Source organism: Pseudopipra pipra, chromosome 12 (genome assembly GCF_036250125.1).
Source record: "Pseudopipra pipra isolate bDixPip1 chromosome 12, bDixPip1.hap1, whole genome shotgun sequence".
Taxonomy (NCBI): Eukaryota; Metazoa; Chordata; class Aves; order Passeriformes; family Pipridae; genus Pseudopipra; species Pseudopipra pipra.
Genome location: NC_087560.1, coordinates 11,293,893 through 11,308,126, shown reverse-complemented (window position 1 = coordinate 11,308,126; position 14,234 = coordinate 11,293,893). Strand labels below are relative to the sequence as shown.

Below are 14,234 nucleotides of genomic sequence, written 5' to 3'. Positions count from 1 at the left end.
TATCAATAGCTACACATCTCACTTCAAAAAAAAGCAAAACTAAGATAAAGAGCTTTGTGTCAAACTGCAGAGATCAGAGGTAGCAAGAATTCTAGTCAGAATTGCACATTTCATCTTAATGGATGCAATTTGAATCATGAAACAGAAGAACGAAGTTTTTTTAAACTCCTCAAGTATGGATGGATGAACATGTCTTTCAATAACATTGACTTCTTGCAAATTACAGCCAGCTGTAGTAACAAAAAATGAACTTCCAGAGATATTGTTTTTGCTAAGACAAACAACATCCTGACCCAAGAATCCCTACGTACCATGCAATTAGCAATTGTTGAGTATAATGCCTATGAACTTTGGATATACTAAACTTGCCCACAGCATTATGTTTGTCAGCAAAAGAGGGGAAATGCTGCAAGACTCCATCTTCCTAAATTCCATTTAAAGATGAGAGGTAGATTTTATGCAGTTCACATTTTTCTAAGGACCAGAAAACCTTGCTTTCTATTATTTTTATTATTATATTACCATGTTTGTTCAAAACAGAAAAGCCAAACCTGTTGACAGGAGAATATCACAGTAGTGGACAGTTGGCTTTTTTGATACGCTGTAACCTACAGTAGCCAATATAGGGCCTACTGTAGTGGGAAGATAGTCTTCTAAATTTAGGACATAAAGAAATCACAAGACTGAAAGCAATGCACAGACCACATCAGAATGATCCAGATAAGTTAGGCACCTCTGTAACATCTTGACACAAATGATTTAAAAAATTCAAATATTTCAAAGGTTATTCCTCACAGTTAACCTTGACTTGCAACTACTTCCTGTAATAATTTTATTTGTAATTCATTTTTATATTAATATATAAATGTAAGGTTACACAGATTACATACTATGAAGTGTTCCAAAGGGAAACACAAAATATGTGTAAACAGAATATATCCACCTGAAACAGCTTAAACTGTTCCAGATAAACAGATAGGTAGTATTTCATTAGCCCTCACCACTGAAGTCGTACAGTCAGGAGTAAAATAAGTGCAAGGAAAGAGATGGATTAGGGTTAGATTTCCATCATTCATAGAGTAAAACATATTTCTGTTATAAATGACATTTCTATCAGCCCACTAAAATATTAAAAAATTTATCACTTCATATCTTGAGAATTGACATTGTGGATTTAAAACCTGACACATCCAATATATTTGAATTATAACTTAATAAATACTCTCTTCTAACATCAGTTTCGTATTACACTCATTTACTTTGAGATAATTTTGGTCAGGCAAGAGAGATGTGAAGCACCATAATCCAAGCTATTGTCTGTCACTGGGATCTCTTCCAACAGCCAATACATGTAGAAATGAGCGATACATTCTCACTCAAATGCACACGGGATCTGCCCCCAGCCAGAGCACAGCTTTTGTTGATCAGTGCTTGTGTCAGCACCCTGATTTACAGAGTATGACTCACCACAACCTTGCAACCCTGTGTAGATGCACAGAGTGCCATGATTCACTTCAGCATCTCCTTGCTCTGTGCCAATAATGTGCTGCTTCCCCCTGGACAGTCGGTGCGACCCAACCGGCTGTCCTGACTCAGGGCTGACCATGGGCCATGACACACCACCCAACACACCAATTCCCAAATCTATTTGTGTAATCTCCACGATCTTCTTCCTATATGGTACTGTGACATGTTCAATGGCACCAGAAGCATTTACACCTCATTGTAGAAATGCAGATGGGAGCTCCTAAACAGATCCTCACATACATCCACAACACTCCCAAAGGAACATCATGGAGTACCAGGCAAACAGTAACATCCCTCTGTAAAGACCTCCCTTAAAGCCAGACCTTGACAATCTTAGTGCAATGAACATTTCTAATGGAAATCCATTAGACATCTCCCATATCATTAGCTGGCAGCTGACACCTATCACTCTCAAGTGATATTGCAAATGTCTCTGATATTTTTACGTTCTGAACTTGCTTCCACATGTCATACTTCAACATGGTACTTTTCTCATTTACATAGCACTGGATAACATGTGCATCCATCTCATTTCTCTTGTTTGCTACAAACAGCATAAATTGTAAAGAAACTCAGCAAGTCACTTATTTTCATAAAACAAGTACCTCTTCCAAGCAAGAGAAGAGAAAGAAGCCCTTAAAAAAACTCCCATTTTTTACTTCCTGTTCTTGTTTTGAGTGAGAAAGTTGCAAATGCTACTTTTCTGTGAAGCTGCAAGTCACAACGTGTCATCTCTGGACTGCAACAACTCTTACAGGTAGTAAATAATAAGTGATACAATGCCATTACTCACCTTTCCTATCTTTATGCAGGAATTAATAGTATCTAGGAAATCAGCTTTTTTTTCATTTATAGGCACTTCTGTTAATTCCTTTTGTATTAGTTCACCTATTTGATAGCCCATCATTGTTTCAAAAGCAGGATTGACGTACTGTGAAACAAAAACAAACAAATACCCATTGAACAGTATACTTAAACCACAACAAAATCCCTCTTTTCTGTTTGCTAAACCATGGGATCTCTTTCCCAGCTTGAAATAAATGTCAGCATGTACTACTCCTGAGAGAGATGCCCACATTTTTCAATTTGTGAAGCAAAACAGGAATGTCCGTGCCAGAATAGTTCTGTGGAGTGTGTGCCTGTGAGCAAAGAGAGGGAAATTTTGGAAACAGCTGAGTATTACACATTAACAGAGTTTAGAAAGACAGCATAAATTCCCGAAAAATAGGTTCTGTCAGTTCTCAAACATATAAACCTCAAACCTACCTCTGTGTTCCTAAAAATCACAGATTTGACAGTGGGATACCATAGGAATATTAACCTTATCTATTAGCAAATTCATTGTCTTATTCTATGTAAGGGCCAACCATCACTATTTCCCTGTCCTGGCAAGTCCAGCCAAGGAAACTGGAAGAAGTGGAATTTAATAAAGCACTTTCTCTCTGGAGTGAACGTTGCATTTCACTGCAGTTTTGTGGCCCTTGCCCAATAAAACCGAAGATTGTTACCGACAGCCCACACCTTCGTGACCCTCTCGCTTGCTGAGTTACAGGCACAGCTCCTGTCAAAACAGCATCTGAATGTCTCACAACTTACAGTGTTTTACTATGAGAGAAATGCCCTCTGCTTCTAAAGGTTCCCCCCTAAAGGTTCCTTCCAAAAGGTTCCCCTCCATGTGCGAAAGCCCTGCCCGCTGGAGCTCCAGGGCTCCTGCACATGTTGGTTCTCTCATACTCTGGGACTGTCAGCAGAGGGACAAAATTGGGTCTGAAAAAAACATATTTAAAACAACTTCAGGATGTGTTCTGTTATTTTTTTAAAAGGGATGAAGAAGGCACATCCTGAATTGAAATTGCCAGTGTCAAGATTTGGGTCAAGAAGGTACAATTTATATGCATGTTGTAATTCCCAGAGGCTTAGACTCAAGCTCTTTGCTGATAATAAAATCACTCTTCACTGCTTCATAGCTGGGGATGGAACTAACTCCTTTGTAAAGATGATGGTTTTCAGAACTGCAAACCTAAGCACAATTTCTTTTCCCTATTTTAAAGACATTTCTAAGAGAGGATTACATTCAAAAACAGTTGGCCCAAGAATTCTGAGACATCAAACAGTATCAGATTTTAGGGAAAAAAAAAGTGTACAATTATTTAAATAGAATATCCATTAGAATTTCAACAGTATCAAATTAACATACAATATTTTTGGAAAAGAATGCTTACAAGCCAGTGGCTGCATTCATTCTTGATACAAAAGAATCAATCAAAAAATAAAAACAAGAGAGTAAATCCTTATTCATTCAGAAACAACAATCACCCTTAAAATTGACTTGATTTATGCAAGATACTTTAAATGGAGAAAATTCTACTCTACAGCTAAACTCACTTCAATCTTTTAGAACCATTAAGTTAGATTAGATTCTTGTGCTGTAAGAAAAAGTAAGTGTAATCATGGATGAAATAAAATACAGAGCAATTTTCTGTATTTTTATAACTGGAACAAACCTGTATTACATGGTCTTCACTTGTGATCTCAATGGCTTCTTGACTTTTCTCTAATGCTGTAAATAATGAATTACACGCCCTGGAAACAAACAAAAAAAAACAAAGCATCTCATAAAATTTTATCCTCTTAAGTCTTCTCATATATGACAATAAAGTATTACAACTCCATACTGGATAACATTGTACTTCAACAATTAATGTTTTTTCTTAGCTAACTGCCATTCTATAATTAACTATCATACATAAAATAAATACTCTATTAAGATGTGGCTGAATTGAAATTTTTTTGTTGATAACGTTTTTGGTAAAATTACCTTAGTTTGAACTGTGCCTGTACCTGTCCAAATTCCAGCTGAATCAACTCATTGTAACAGGCCATTCTACTAGAATTTTCTATATATCTCTGCAAAAAAAAGGTTAGAAATATTTAATTAATACACATTTCCGAATTCAAGGGTATGAAGCTCTGTTTTCTTTTGCTTGATAAAGAACCAAAAAAAGGAGTAGACAAGCCAAAAATGAACATGCTGTGACACAAGCAACATGAGAAGACTATTTTTTGGGACTAGTAAAACTTTTTAGGTTACTGCATTTTGAAAAGGTGATCCTCATGGTAATGAGGTTCAACCAATCTGTTTATTCTCTGTGTTTGTTAGGAGGATCAATGTATTTTTTAAAAATCTACTTTTAGCTCTCATGCTACTTATTTAAAATAAAGTGAAGAAAGCAAAATTTCCAGTCAAACACACCTACCATTGGATACAATTATTGATTTTGGGGCTTGTATAGCAATGATCTCAGTATCTTTCACGTTACTTTAACACTTCTCATATTTACCAGGTATGAGCCTGAAATGTTAAATCTTTGTTCATGCTAAACCAACACAGAAGTGGATAGTTTGCAGGGAGGATTGATTATCAAAGGTAAGCCACCACATTAAGGTGCTAAACAAAATTTTCTGTGCTTTGCCATTAGCCCCATCTCCAAGGCTCTGATCCATAAATAATTCATAACCCATGTTAAATTACTTATGTGCCCCCTGGAATGACTCTTTTCATTTAAATACCATTATCTTCAGGCTCTAGCATTTCTTGGACTGGGACCTTACTAGAAATAAGCAGAGGGGTGCAAATGGAATGTGATGGGACAGCAAAAAATCTGGTGAGCATGGAACCAAATATTCTGAATCACACTGTAAATCAGGCCCATTTTTGTTCCATTGTCAGCTGAATGCAATAAGGAACCCACTTAACTGATGCACTAAGTATCTTTTTAGCTTAGTTGGAATAGTTGCCAAGGAACAGATTCAATGCAATACTTTTCAAGTGCCTCCAAACAATAGATAATAGCATTTGACAGTGTCTGAAGCCTGTTTATAGATGTGAATTGGCATTTGATAGAAGAGATTTCCCACAGCACATTGTGCTGTTCATTGCAAGCTGCTCTCTGGCTCTGCCACAGTCACCAGTCAATTTGTCCATGTCAACTTTTCAAGCAGAGCATCATATATTTCATCTGAAATAAAGGCATAAAGCAGTAAAAAGTCTCAGCACCACTTCTTACGTTCCTGAGAATGGCCACCTACTCAGCATTATTCTAATTCTACTGGTGTACAGTGGTCAGAATTGGGACCTACAGGAATGAGCAGCACGAACAGGATCTACAGGTTGGATCACTGACACAAAAAAGGACTGAGCCAAACTTCTGGATAGTTTCTTGCATGAAAATTTTGAAATATCAGAGCAACCCAGTACAATATTGCAACATACATACCCTTGTGAAGCCAGCAGAGATCAGGGGCAATATTGATGACTCCTCACGGTCAGTATGCCTTTGAAAAAAGAATAATAAAGTCAGAGATTATTTTTGTAATCAACTGAGGCCAAATTTCACAATCCATTGACATACTTGTATCCCAGATGTCACACACACTGCTAGATCTTTACAGGATCTAGGAATAAAATATATTTTTTGTGGTTTTTAATAAGCTTTCATCTTTGGCATGGAGAAGTCAAAATGTTATTTTCCTTTATGCACCTAAGGTGCTGCTTACACCACAAAAAACCTTGTGCTTCAAGGAAAACAATTAATGACCTAGGTTGCTGGACTATTCCTACTTTTTTTGGTACTGGATTCTTTATTGTTTATGCTGTCCTTAGTCAGAGATGCACTTGAAAGTCAATACAGCCAAAGTTTTAAGAAATTCCCTGTCTGAGTGTACCAAATCCTAGATGGGCAACTCAAGATGCCCGAATGAGGACAGATTTGCTAGTGTTGCCTACCCAGTGCCTTCCAGTGGGTCACTTTGGGAGGACATATTCCTAAATGAACTACCTAAATGATTTTGAAAAACTTGGCTGTACTAACTGTTAAAAGACACTCAACGTACATGAATGTATGGCTGGAATCTGGAAGAAAGGCAACTATATTAAGTGTCTGTAAATGAGCAGATTGAAGTTTTTATTTACACTTGAAGTTTCGGGTCTTGAAATGTTTAGTTATGGTCTTTTGTTTGCTAGAGATGGGGGTATATTTTTAATGGGGAATTTCAACACCTCATAATTAGTTTTCAGAATTTATGTTTTCTGAGAAATGGCTATTCCCAAAATCGTACTTTGAGGAAATTGTCTTCCAGTTATTTCATTTCAGACTAAATATATTGATTTTTTTACATTATTTTATGATATATAAGTAATGTTTTCAGAGGAGGCGGATGGAAAAAGCATATGTAGTGCTTTACTGAGATGTCATAATATAGTTTGTCTTGCTTTTAGAACTTCTGTGGTCAGATGATACTTTGTACTGATCAAATTGTTCTGTATCTTTTTTCACAACTTAGAAGGTCTCCTGTTTGTGCTGAGATTAATCATATTAAAAGGCAGACCAAGAAAGGTTCAAAATACAGATCTGTGAGACATTCTGTACAGGATGCTGCAGAAGTTGTTTGAAACATACTCTGAAAGCTTGCAATGATCAGGAGAGTGGAAAAAAACCCAAAATCAAAACACAAAGTGAGACCTCCTTAGTGAAAGCAGAAATGAAAAAAAAATTCCTGCCTTAATCCTGTGGTCGAGGATGGTGAAAACTCTGTGATATATAGTTATTACTAGCCCAGTAAGAAGTTCTCATTCAAGTTTTTAATGTAGTATTTACTTTTAAAATGATAAGATTTACACTTTTGATCACACTTGAAAGTAAAGATATGAGTATTTACCTTTGTACTACACAAATAATGACTGTATTTTCTGAGGCTTTCGTTGTTCTGATAGACCTTTAAATAAAAAGCAAATAATTTAAATTTTTTTAAGTTCACATTTCAGAAATCATGACTTTACAGACTATTCACACAGTACTTTTCTTAAAATGTCTCTTTTAACTCATTTAACAAAAAAACAAAAATCAAATCCCGAGCCTGCTACTAAGAAAGGAGAATAAATTCAGCCATATCTGAGACTCCATGAACATAAGATTATTCTAAAACTCAAATGTTATCAGTGGGGGAGCAGCAAAAATTCTCCACTCTGAAATGGCTTATAATGGACTTGTTTGAAGGACTTGGCCTCACTCATTTCAGGTGCATTTTCCTTTATTCTGGGACAGAATGGTAAACATGGGAGAAGAGGAACAGTGCTGATACCTAGAGTTTGCCTGACAAAGATCTTATCTAGTTCCTTCAGTTTAGCAAGAAGAGCCTTTGTCCCAGTGCCCTGGCCCCACCACACTCACCCAGGGTACATACCCTGACCCTGCCACCCCCACCCCACAGCCTGTTATTCAGTCTAGACACATTCCCAAGGGGTATTTCACTGGAAAGAAGTCACTGAAGCAAGGCACCACTGCCTGTCAAGTCTCTGTGGAGAAACTCAGAAAGGCAAATCTTTTTCTCCTTTTTTCATACTTCACAGCAGTTTCTAAAAGTACTTTTGGAATCAGATTGCAACTTTGCTCTTCATAACATATTTTCAAATGTTGTAGGTATGGAAACACACACACCAAATGTTGCCTGTTTGCATCTGGGGTTGCTCAACAGCAAGTAACATTGCAAAAAAATCAGAACATTCATGAAGTGAATGTATTAATTGAATTGCTTGGTGATATATGCTATCTTTGCAGTTGATTTAGTGTGCAAACAAGGAACCAGGGATTTGGGAATAAAAAAAAAACTAACAGAAGAAAAACAAACAAAAAACCCAACAGTTCACTATGGCCAGAAAATTTGTATGCTGTGGCTCCGAGCCAGATCGAGCTTCAGACACCCTAGTACACAACCAAAAATGCTTCTGCTATCAGATGTAAAGCACTGAGGTAATACTGTTTGATGCTGTCAGTGCACACCTGTCCAGAAAAGTATATCAATGATCAATAGTTTATAAAAAGGTCATATAAAAGCAAAAAAACTTTGATGATGTGTTAACTATATTGCTAAGCATTAATTGCACTGAAATGGTGCTTACCTGCATAACGCTTCTGCATCAAAGTATCTGGAATGCCTATGGTCAATAATGATAATGTCATGGTGTTTATCTAGAAAGCTTTCTAGTGCAGACTGAGGTGTCCTGGCAATGTTACATCGAAATCCAGCTTTCTCACATGCCCAACGGAACCCATTACTCTGGTCGTCTTCCTCAGCAAACACTAAAAGTACCTGCATTAAAGAATTACAAACAAATCTTACATATACAGTATACAGAGTGTGTAACTTTTGCCTATTCTTAACATGTTTTTTAAAGCCACTTCCAAGGCTTAATCCTTAATTGTTTTTTAACAGAATTGCTTTCTACAGAGCACTGCTTTTTTATAATTGTCTGTATACAGAGGTGTTTCAAGTGGATAAAACAGTTCGCCAGAACCACATATATCCACACGGGGAGAACAAGTTTGGAAAGTGTCTCTCTTGTCATTATCTACAAAGAGAGCTCAGGCAGCCAGCAGAGACTGGGTGCCTGCGTTTCAGACAGTGTACATGAACTAACAGCAAGTCCACTTCACTGAAACTGTCTCACACGCAACCATTTTCTTGGGGTTTATTTGTCTTGGATCATATTCTAGAAAAGGGAAAAAAGGCCATGTTTCATCTTGTGTGAATCAGTACTCAGTGGTGCTTCCATAGCACGATGAAAAATGTGCTTTCCTTTTTATCTCATCCTAGTTCCCCAAAGTACTGGATGCTGCCCACTCTGTGGGGTTTCTGGAAATTACAGACAGGCTGGTCTAAATGCACTCAAGCCAGACTGAAATCATAAGTAGTACCTCTATATATGGAGTATGTCCCTGTGTGACTTCTACACAAAGCTTGCCATGGGATTTATATCACAGAAGGAGATTACCATAGTTGAAATCCAAAACTGGAAGTCAGATCTGTGAGCCAGTATTTGTTCTGTCCTAACTTGCTGTGTAATTGCCAATAGCTAATCTCTCTGAGCCTTTTTAAAATCAATACAATACCTATATACTAAAAGTATGATAAAGCCCAATTCTTTAGAAATGTATTCCAAATTCTAGGATTTAAAACAGTAGAGAAGATAAAGTCTGCTAAGGAGGACTCTTACTGATATGATTGTGCTTTGCATCAGGATAATGTTTTGCAGACAAAAACTTCTTTTGCCTAAAAGAATACAGCACGGCAGACTAAAGATCTGTGGTGTGTTGTTTTGGGGGATCACTCAGTACATGCAGCCTTTCAGGAAAGACGGACAAATAAACCAATTTGGTCTATTGTCCCAAGACACCAATCTTTCAGTAACTTAATCAAGCCACACTTAAATATATGCTTCAGTCAGACAATAATATGGAGCACACGTAACTCACACCATATCCTACTGCTGTTTATCTTCCCGATGATTTTAGGAACGCCAGTGCTAGTTATACTTTGGACCAGGTTGGTGAAGTGTCTACCAGTAAATCTTAACATTTCCATGTACTGCATATTTTTGTAAGACTAAAGGACTTTGTACTCACTGAGTTCAGGTTCCTTTTATAGCAACCTGCAAAACTGTTTGCTATATTTAGTGAAGTTAATTTACAACACTCCTTAAGAGGGGAAGAAAGGTTTTCATCAATAGCACAAAAAGTCAGCAGATCTGAGCTGTATGATTGACTCTGGCACAAATGAGATGTTGCTCAACTTCTCCTTCCCTCACATCTGCCAGCTATATTACCAGGATAAACCAGCAGCACTTCAGAGTGGCCTATGACTGGGCAAAAGTGATAAAAGCATTAATAACAATACAGGAGGCAGAAATATTCAAGAAATGTTTCTTATTTACACTGGGGGAACAGCTGGATGAGGATGTTCTAAAATCTGATGTTGAATAACATTACTGTCTGTTTTGAAAATAGCTCAGGAAGATGTTGAACTGCAATTCTCGAAGACATTTTCACATTATTAGGTTCAGATGGCATTCACTGAGGAGTTTTCTAATTACTGACTGAGGAATATCTTGGATGATTCAGTATGCCTTGGGATATGGGAGAATTTTCAAAGGAAGTCCAAAGGAGTCATGTATCTGCAAACCTCATACCCACCCCAGACAAATAAGGGGACAACTGACATAAGACCTTTATTAATAAAGAGACAAAGGAGGATTAATTAATGCCAGTCAGCAATGAACAGCAAAAAAACAAGCTCACTTCAAATCTTCTGTAATAATGTTGCAAGTTTTGTTGATGCTAGCAATAGTTCTGGTATAATAGACCTTGATAGGCTTAGTATCAGTTTGATGAGATTTTGATTAAGAATTGACTACCAGTAAAGTACAAAATGAGGCATTCACTAAATTGATTACAAGATACCTGATAGCAAAGAATATATAGCTCTATTTTTATGAACTGACTGATGGTTGGAGAAAACAGGCAGGGTTTTTAGGATATCACATAGAATGTCAAGATAAAAATCTGTTATGTGCACATTATCACTTGATAAAAATGCTCTGTGAAGATCTCTGTACCCTGAAAAATTCCAGTCATAAATTTTAAGCTAACATCTGTGATGTTTTAGAAATCAAGACTTCAATTTGAACTGCTGTGTTACCTGAAGTTGATCTTGATGAAGTCTCATAGGGCCAAACTGCACATCTGTTACTGGTGCCTAAAAGAAATAAGAAGGGATCTTATTAATGCATTACACTTAAGAAGAAAGAAAAATTATCTCTGTTAGAGAAGACATTTCTTATCTACTACTGTCTCAGGGATATATTGATACCATAATGATGCTGCTTCTTCATGAGAGTCTTACTCTGGTTTTGTAAATTTATATGCTAAGCTGCATTAACAGAAATCAACAAGCTAGTGCTTAATTATTTTCTTAATTATTGTTATTTTAAACATAAAGTAATGGATTAGTCACGAAAGTCTGATAGACATTGTTATTTTTCTGTATCCTCTGTATCAGTCCAACTGTTCTGCAAAATATGGAAATGTTTAAAAATTCCATCTTTTAAAGTCCAAAAAAGCATTAAATCTCCAGGAGGAAGGCAAAAATATGTAATTCTGCCCTCAGAATTTCACATGGAACAGGTGCCCAAGGGTGCTAAAAAAACACAGTAATTTCATTTCTCCAACAGCATTTTTCTACATTTTCTCCTTGCCACCCAGTGCCTCCAGAGATGGTTCCAGAACTCAGATATTGGTACTTGACAAAGCAATGCAGCTTTGCTTTGAAAAACCCTGCAAAAACACTGTCATATGTCATGCTTTCTACATGTCAGTGATTCTCACATTAGGTTCTGATCAAGTAACACAGGCAAAGAGTTTAGCATGAACTGAGCTGGGATCTTTCCCCCTCATGTGTCCCTTCATGGAAAGGAGGGCAATGACGAGAAGTGCTGTTTATCACAGCTGCTTCTCTTTTATATCATTAATCATTAATTCAAGCTTCAATGACTCTTCAAGTGGTATAGGACAGACTTTCTAAAGTAGTTAAACACTAAATACAGAGGGAGACTGTAATAGGATTACACGGGGTTGGTTCTTTGGGAATTCCCACAAGGCAAATATCAGCACTTTCAACGTGCTTAAATATTTTTTACCTCTTGTCCCAGAAATGAAAACTAAAAAGCAGGAATAGCAATGTTCCCAATTCAAAATAGGAAACAGACCAATCAATGGTCCTTGGAATCACATAAACTCTTCAAAAGTAACTGGACAAAGAAAGCAGAAGAAAACAATTTTTGGCAATGCAGTAAACGGAAGACATCTCTGGATTCAAATGTGCAAAGAAAAGAGCTGTTGAGCACAAAGGTGGCATTTTTACATTGTTCTTTTTCAATATTAAAACCACACTTGAATATCAGATTTATTGCTTTACAGCCTGGAATTTTTCCATTAAGAAATTTTAAACAATCATCAGCACATCCCACAGAAAAACCTTTTAGAATTGCACGCTCCATTCTTTCTAGGACCTTACTGCTCCATTGCTCAGCCCTCAGAGTTTCTCATGTGTGATTTTACTTATTTATCAACTTGGAAGTCATCATTGCAACATTAAATAAGCAAGAAACATGAGTCAAGGAAAAATGGCAACCTAGTGCCTGCAAAAAAAAGCCAGGAACCAGTGTTTGCCTGTCTTGTTTAAGAGGGCCTTTAAGAGCTGATGTTAAAATGACATGGAGGGGTTTCAGATTTACTCAGTCATTCTGGTCAGAGCGGGTTAGTTTAAATACTCTCCAGTCTTTTTTCTAATTTTGAGACTAAAAATCTCTCTTCAGTTGGAAAACTCAAGCTGCTTTATTCTCCCTTGTGGCCCATCATCCAATTACTCAAAATCCACACTAGAAAACAGCAAATACTTTTGCTGATAATGCACACAGCAGGAGGGAATCCATCTCTTTCCACCAGGGTTATTGGTTTTATAGCACTGACAGTAGTAACTACTCGTCTGAATCAGTAAATCAGCAGAGATGCCTGAAGGACATGGAGGGAGAACATGTAAGACATGCCTTTTTACAGTCACTTCTCTGTCCATAACTGTACTTCAAATCAAATCCTGACACATTTTTTTGTACACTCCAACTGCCAGCATAAAACAGCAAGTGTTTCCAGTGTCACTGAACGATGGGCCTGAGATGAACTTCACTGGCATCTGAGGGGATGCGAAACCCCATCTACCAGGCTAGTGTACACTTGGACTATCAGTCCCAGTCCAAGGGGAATTTTAACAGATGAGATAAAGCCAGTATTGTCAGTTACTGTTTCTCAGATGCTTCTTTAAAGAGTTTGTGAATGAATAGTCATCAAAGTATTTAAAGGACTGAGCCTGAAAACCACTTTTCTGCCAGAAATCTGTGGCTATTGCAGCACTGAAAGTACCTGTCTATACACCATTTAAGCTTAAATCACAAGAACTGCCCAAATGAGATAAATTGTCTTGTTACACATTAACTTGCTGTCCTGAGTAAAAGAAAAACCCCTTCTGCATATCAGCTGGAAAATTCTGGTGAACTCCAGTTAATTCTTAATCCTGTTGAAATCTGTTCAAATAATTTGATTAATCATTTCAACTTTTTGTGTGCTGCTGGTAGCACTGAGAAGTAACATGGTGATTAAGTACTGTGTCAAAAATCAAGGCTTCAGCAAGGATTAGCAGAAACTCTCAACTATTGGTGAACTACATGAGCTTCAAAAATACCTCTATAGCTTTTAACAAGCTATAACAAGCTTATAACAAGCTTATAACAAAACCAAACCAGTCAAAGCTCACATATATAGTAACTGCACAAAAACATCTTTATTCACTCACACCTTTTTCTATTTCTTCCTTGAAATTTCTTTCCTAGTTGAAAAACAAAAGCCTGAGTACATTTCCACATTGGCAGACACGACTTACACGTGACAGCCTTCTAGGCAGGCACAGATTGGTAAGAAAGGGTATGAGAAGACAGAGGTAGAACTAGTTATAGATTCCTGGAATTGACTGTGATAGGGCTGGGTCTGTTGCCAAAGAGCTGCTGACGCAAACCTAAGTGTACAGCATATGTGACTGTGGCTACTTCAAATGCTTACACACAGCAATTGCAGCCCTTTTACATACCCTGACTCGCTGAACTACTGCTAGTAGCACTTATTTTCCCTCAAATTTGCCTGTCTGGTTTGAACACCGTAATTTCTGTCCTATGGAACGAGTCCTGGCCCCGGCACAAAGTAAGATCCACCCCAAGGCAATGGCATCAGCCACATGTGATTGACAGCTGTCAACGGGGAGGTCAT

General features: G+C 37.3%; 1 protein-coding gene across 4 annotated transcripts in view; it reads right to left on the bottom strand.

The window, feature by feature from the left end:
- The window catches only part of PDE8A (phosphodiesterase 8A), a 144,254-nt gene that overhangs the window by 22,950 nt on the left and 107,070 nt on the right, over window positions 1-14,234 (bottom strand). For all 4 annotated transcript variants that reach the window (XM_064668888.1, XM_064668889.1, XM_064668890.1 and 1 more), the window contains exons 2-8: window positions 11,062-11,118; window positions 8,486-8,676; window positions 7,246-7,302; window positions 5,805-5,862; window positions 4,346-4,434; window positions 4,032-4,110; window positions 2,321-2,458 (exon numbers count right to left, since the gene is read on the bottom strand). In XM_064668888.1, coding sequence (XP_064524958.1) covers window positions 2,321-2,458; window positions 4,032-4,110; window positions 4,346-4,434; window positions 5,805-5,862; window positions 7,246-7,302; window positions 8,486-8,676; window positions 11,062-11,118 — 669 coding nt within the window. The remainder of the gene's footprint in view (window positions 1-2,320; window positions 2,459-4,031; window positions 4,111-4,345; window positions 4,435-5,804; window positions 5,863-7,245; window positions 7,303-8,485; window positions 8,677-11,061; window positions 11,119-14,234) is intronic.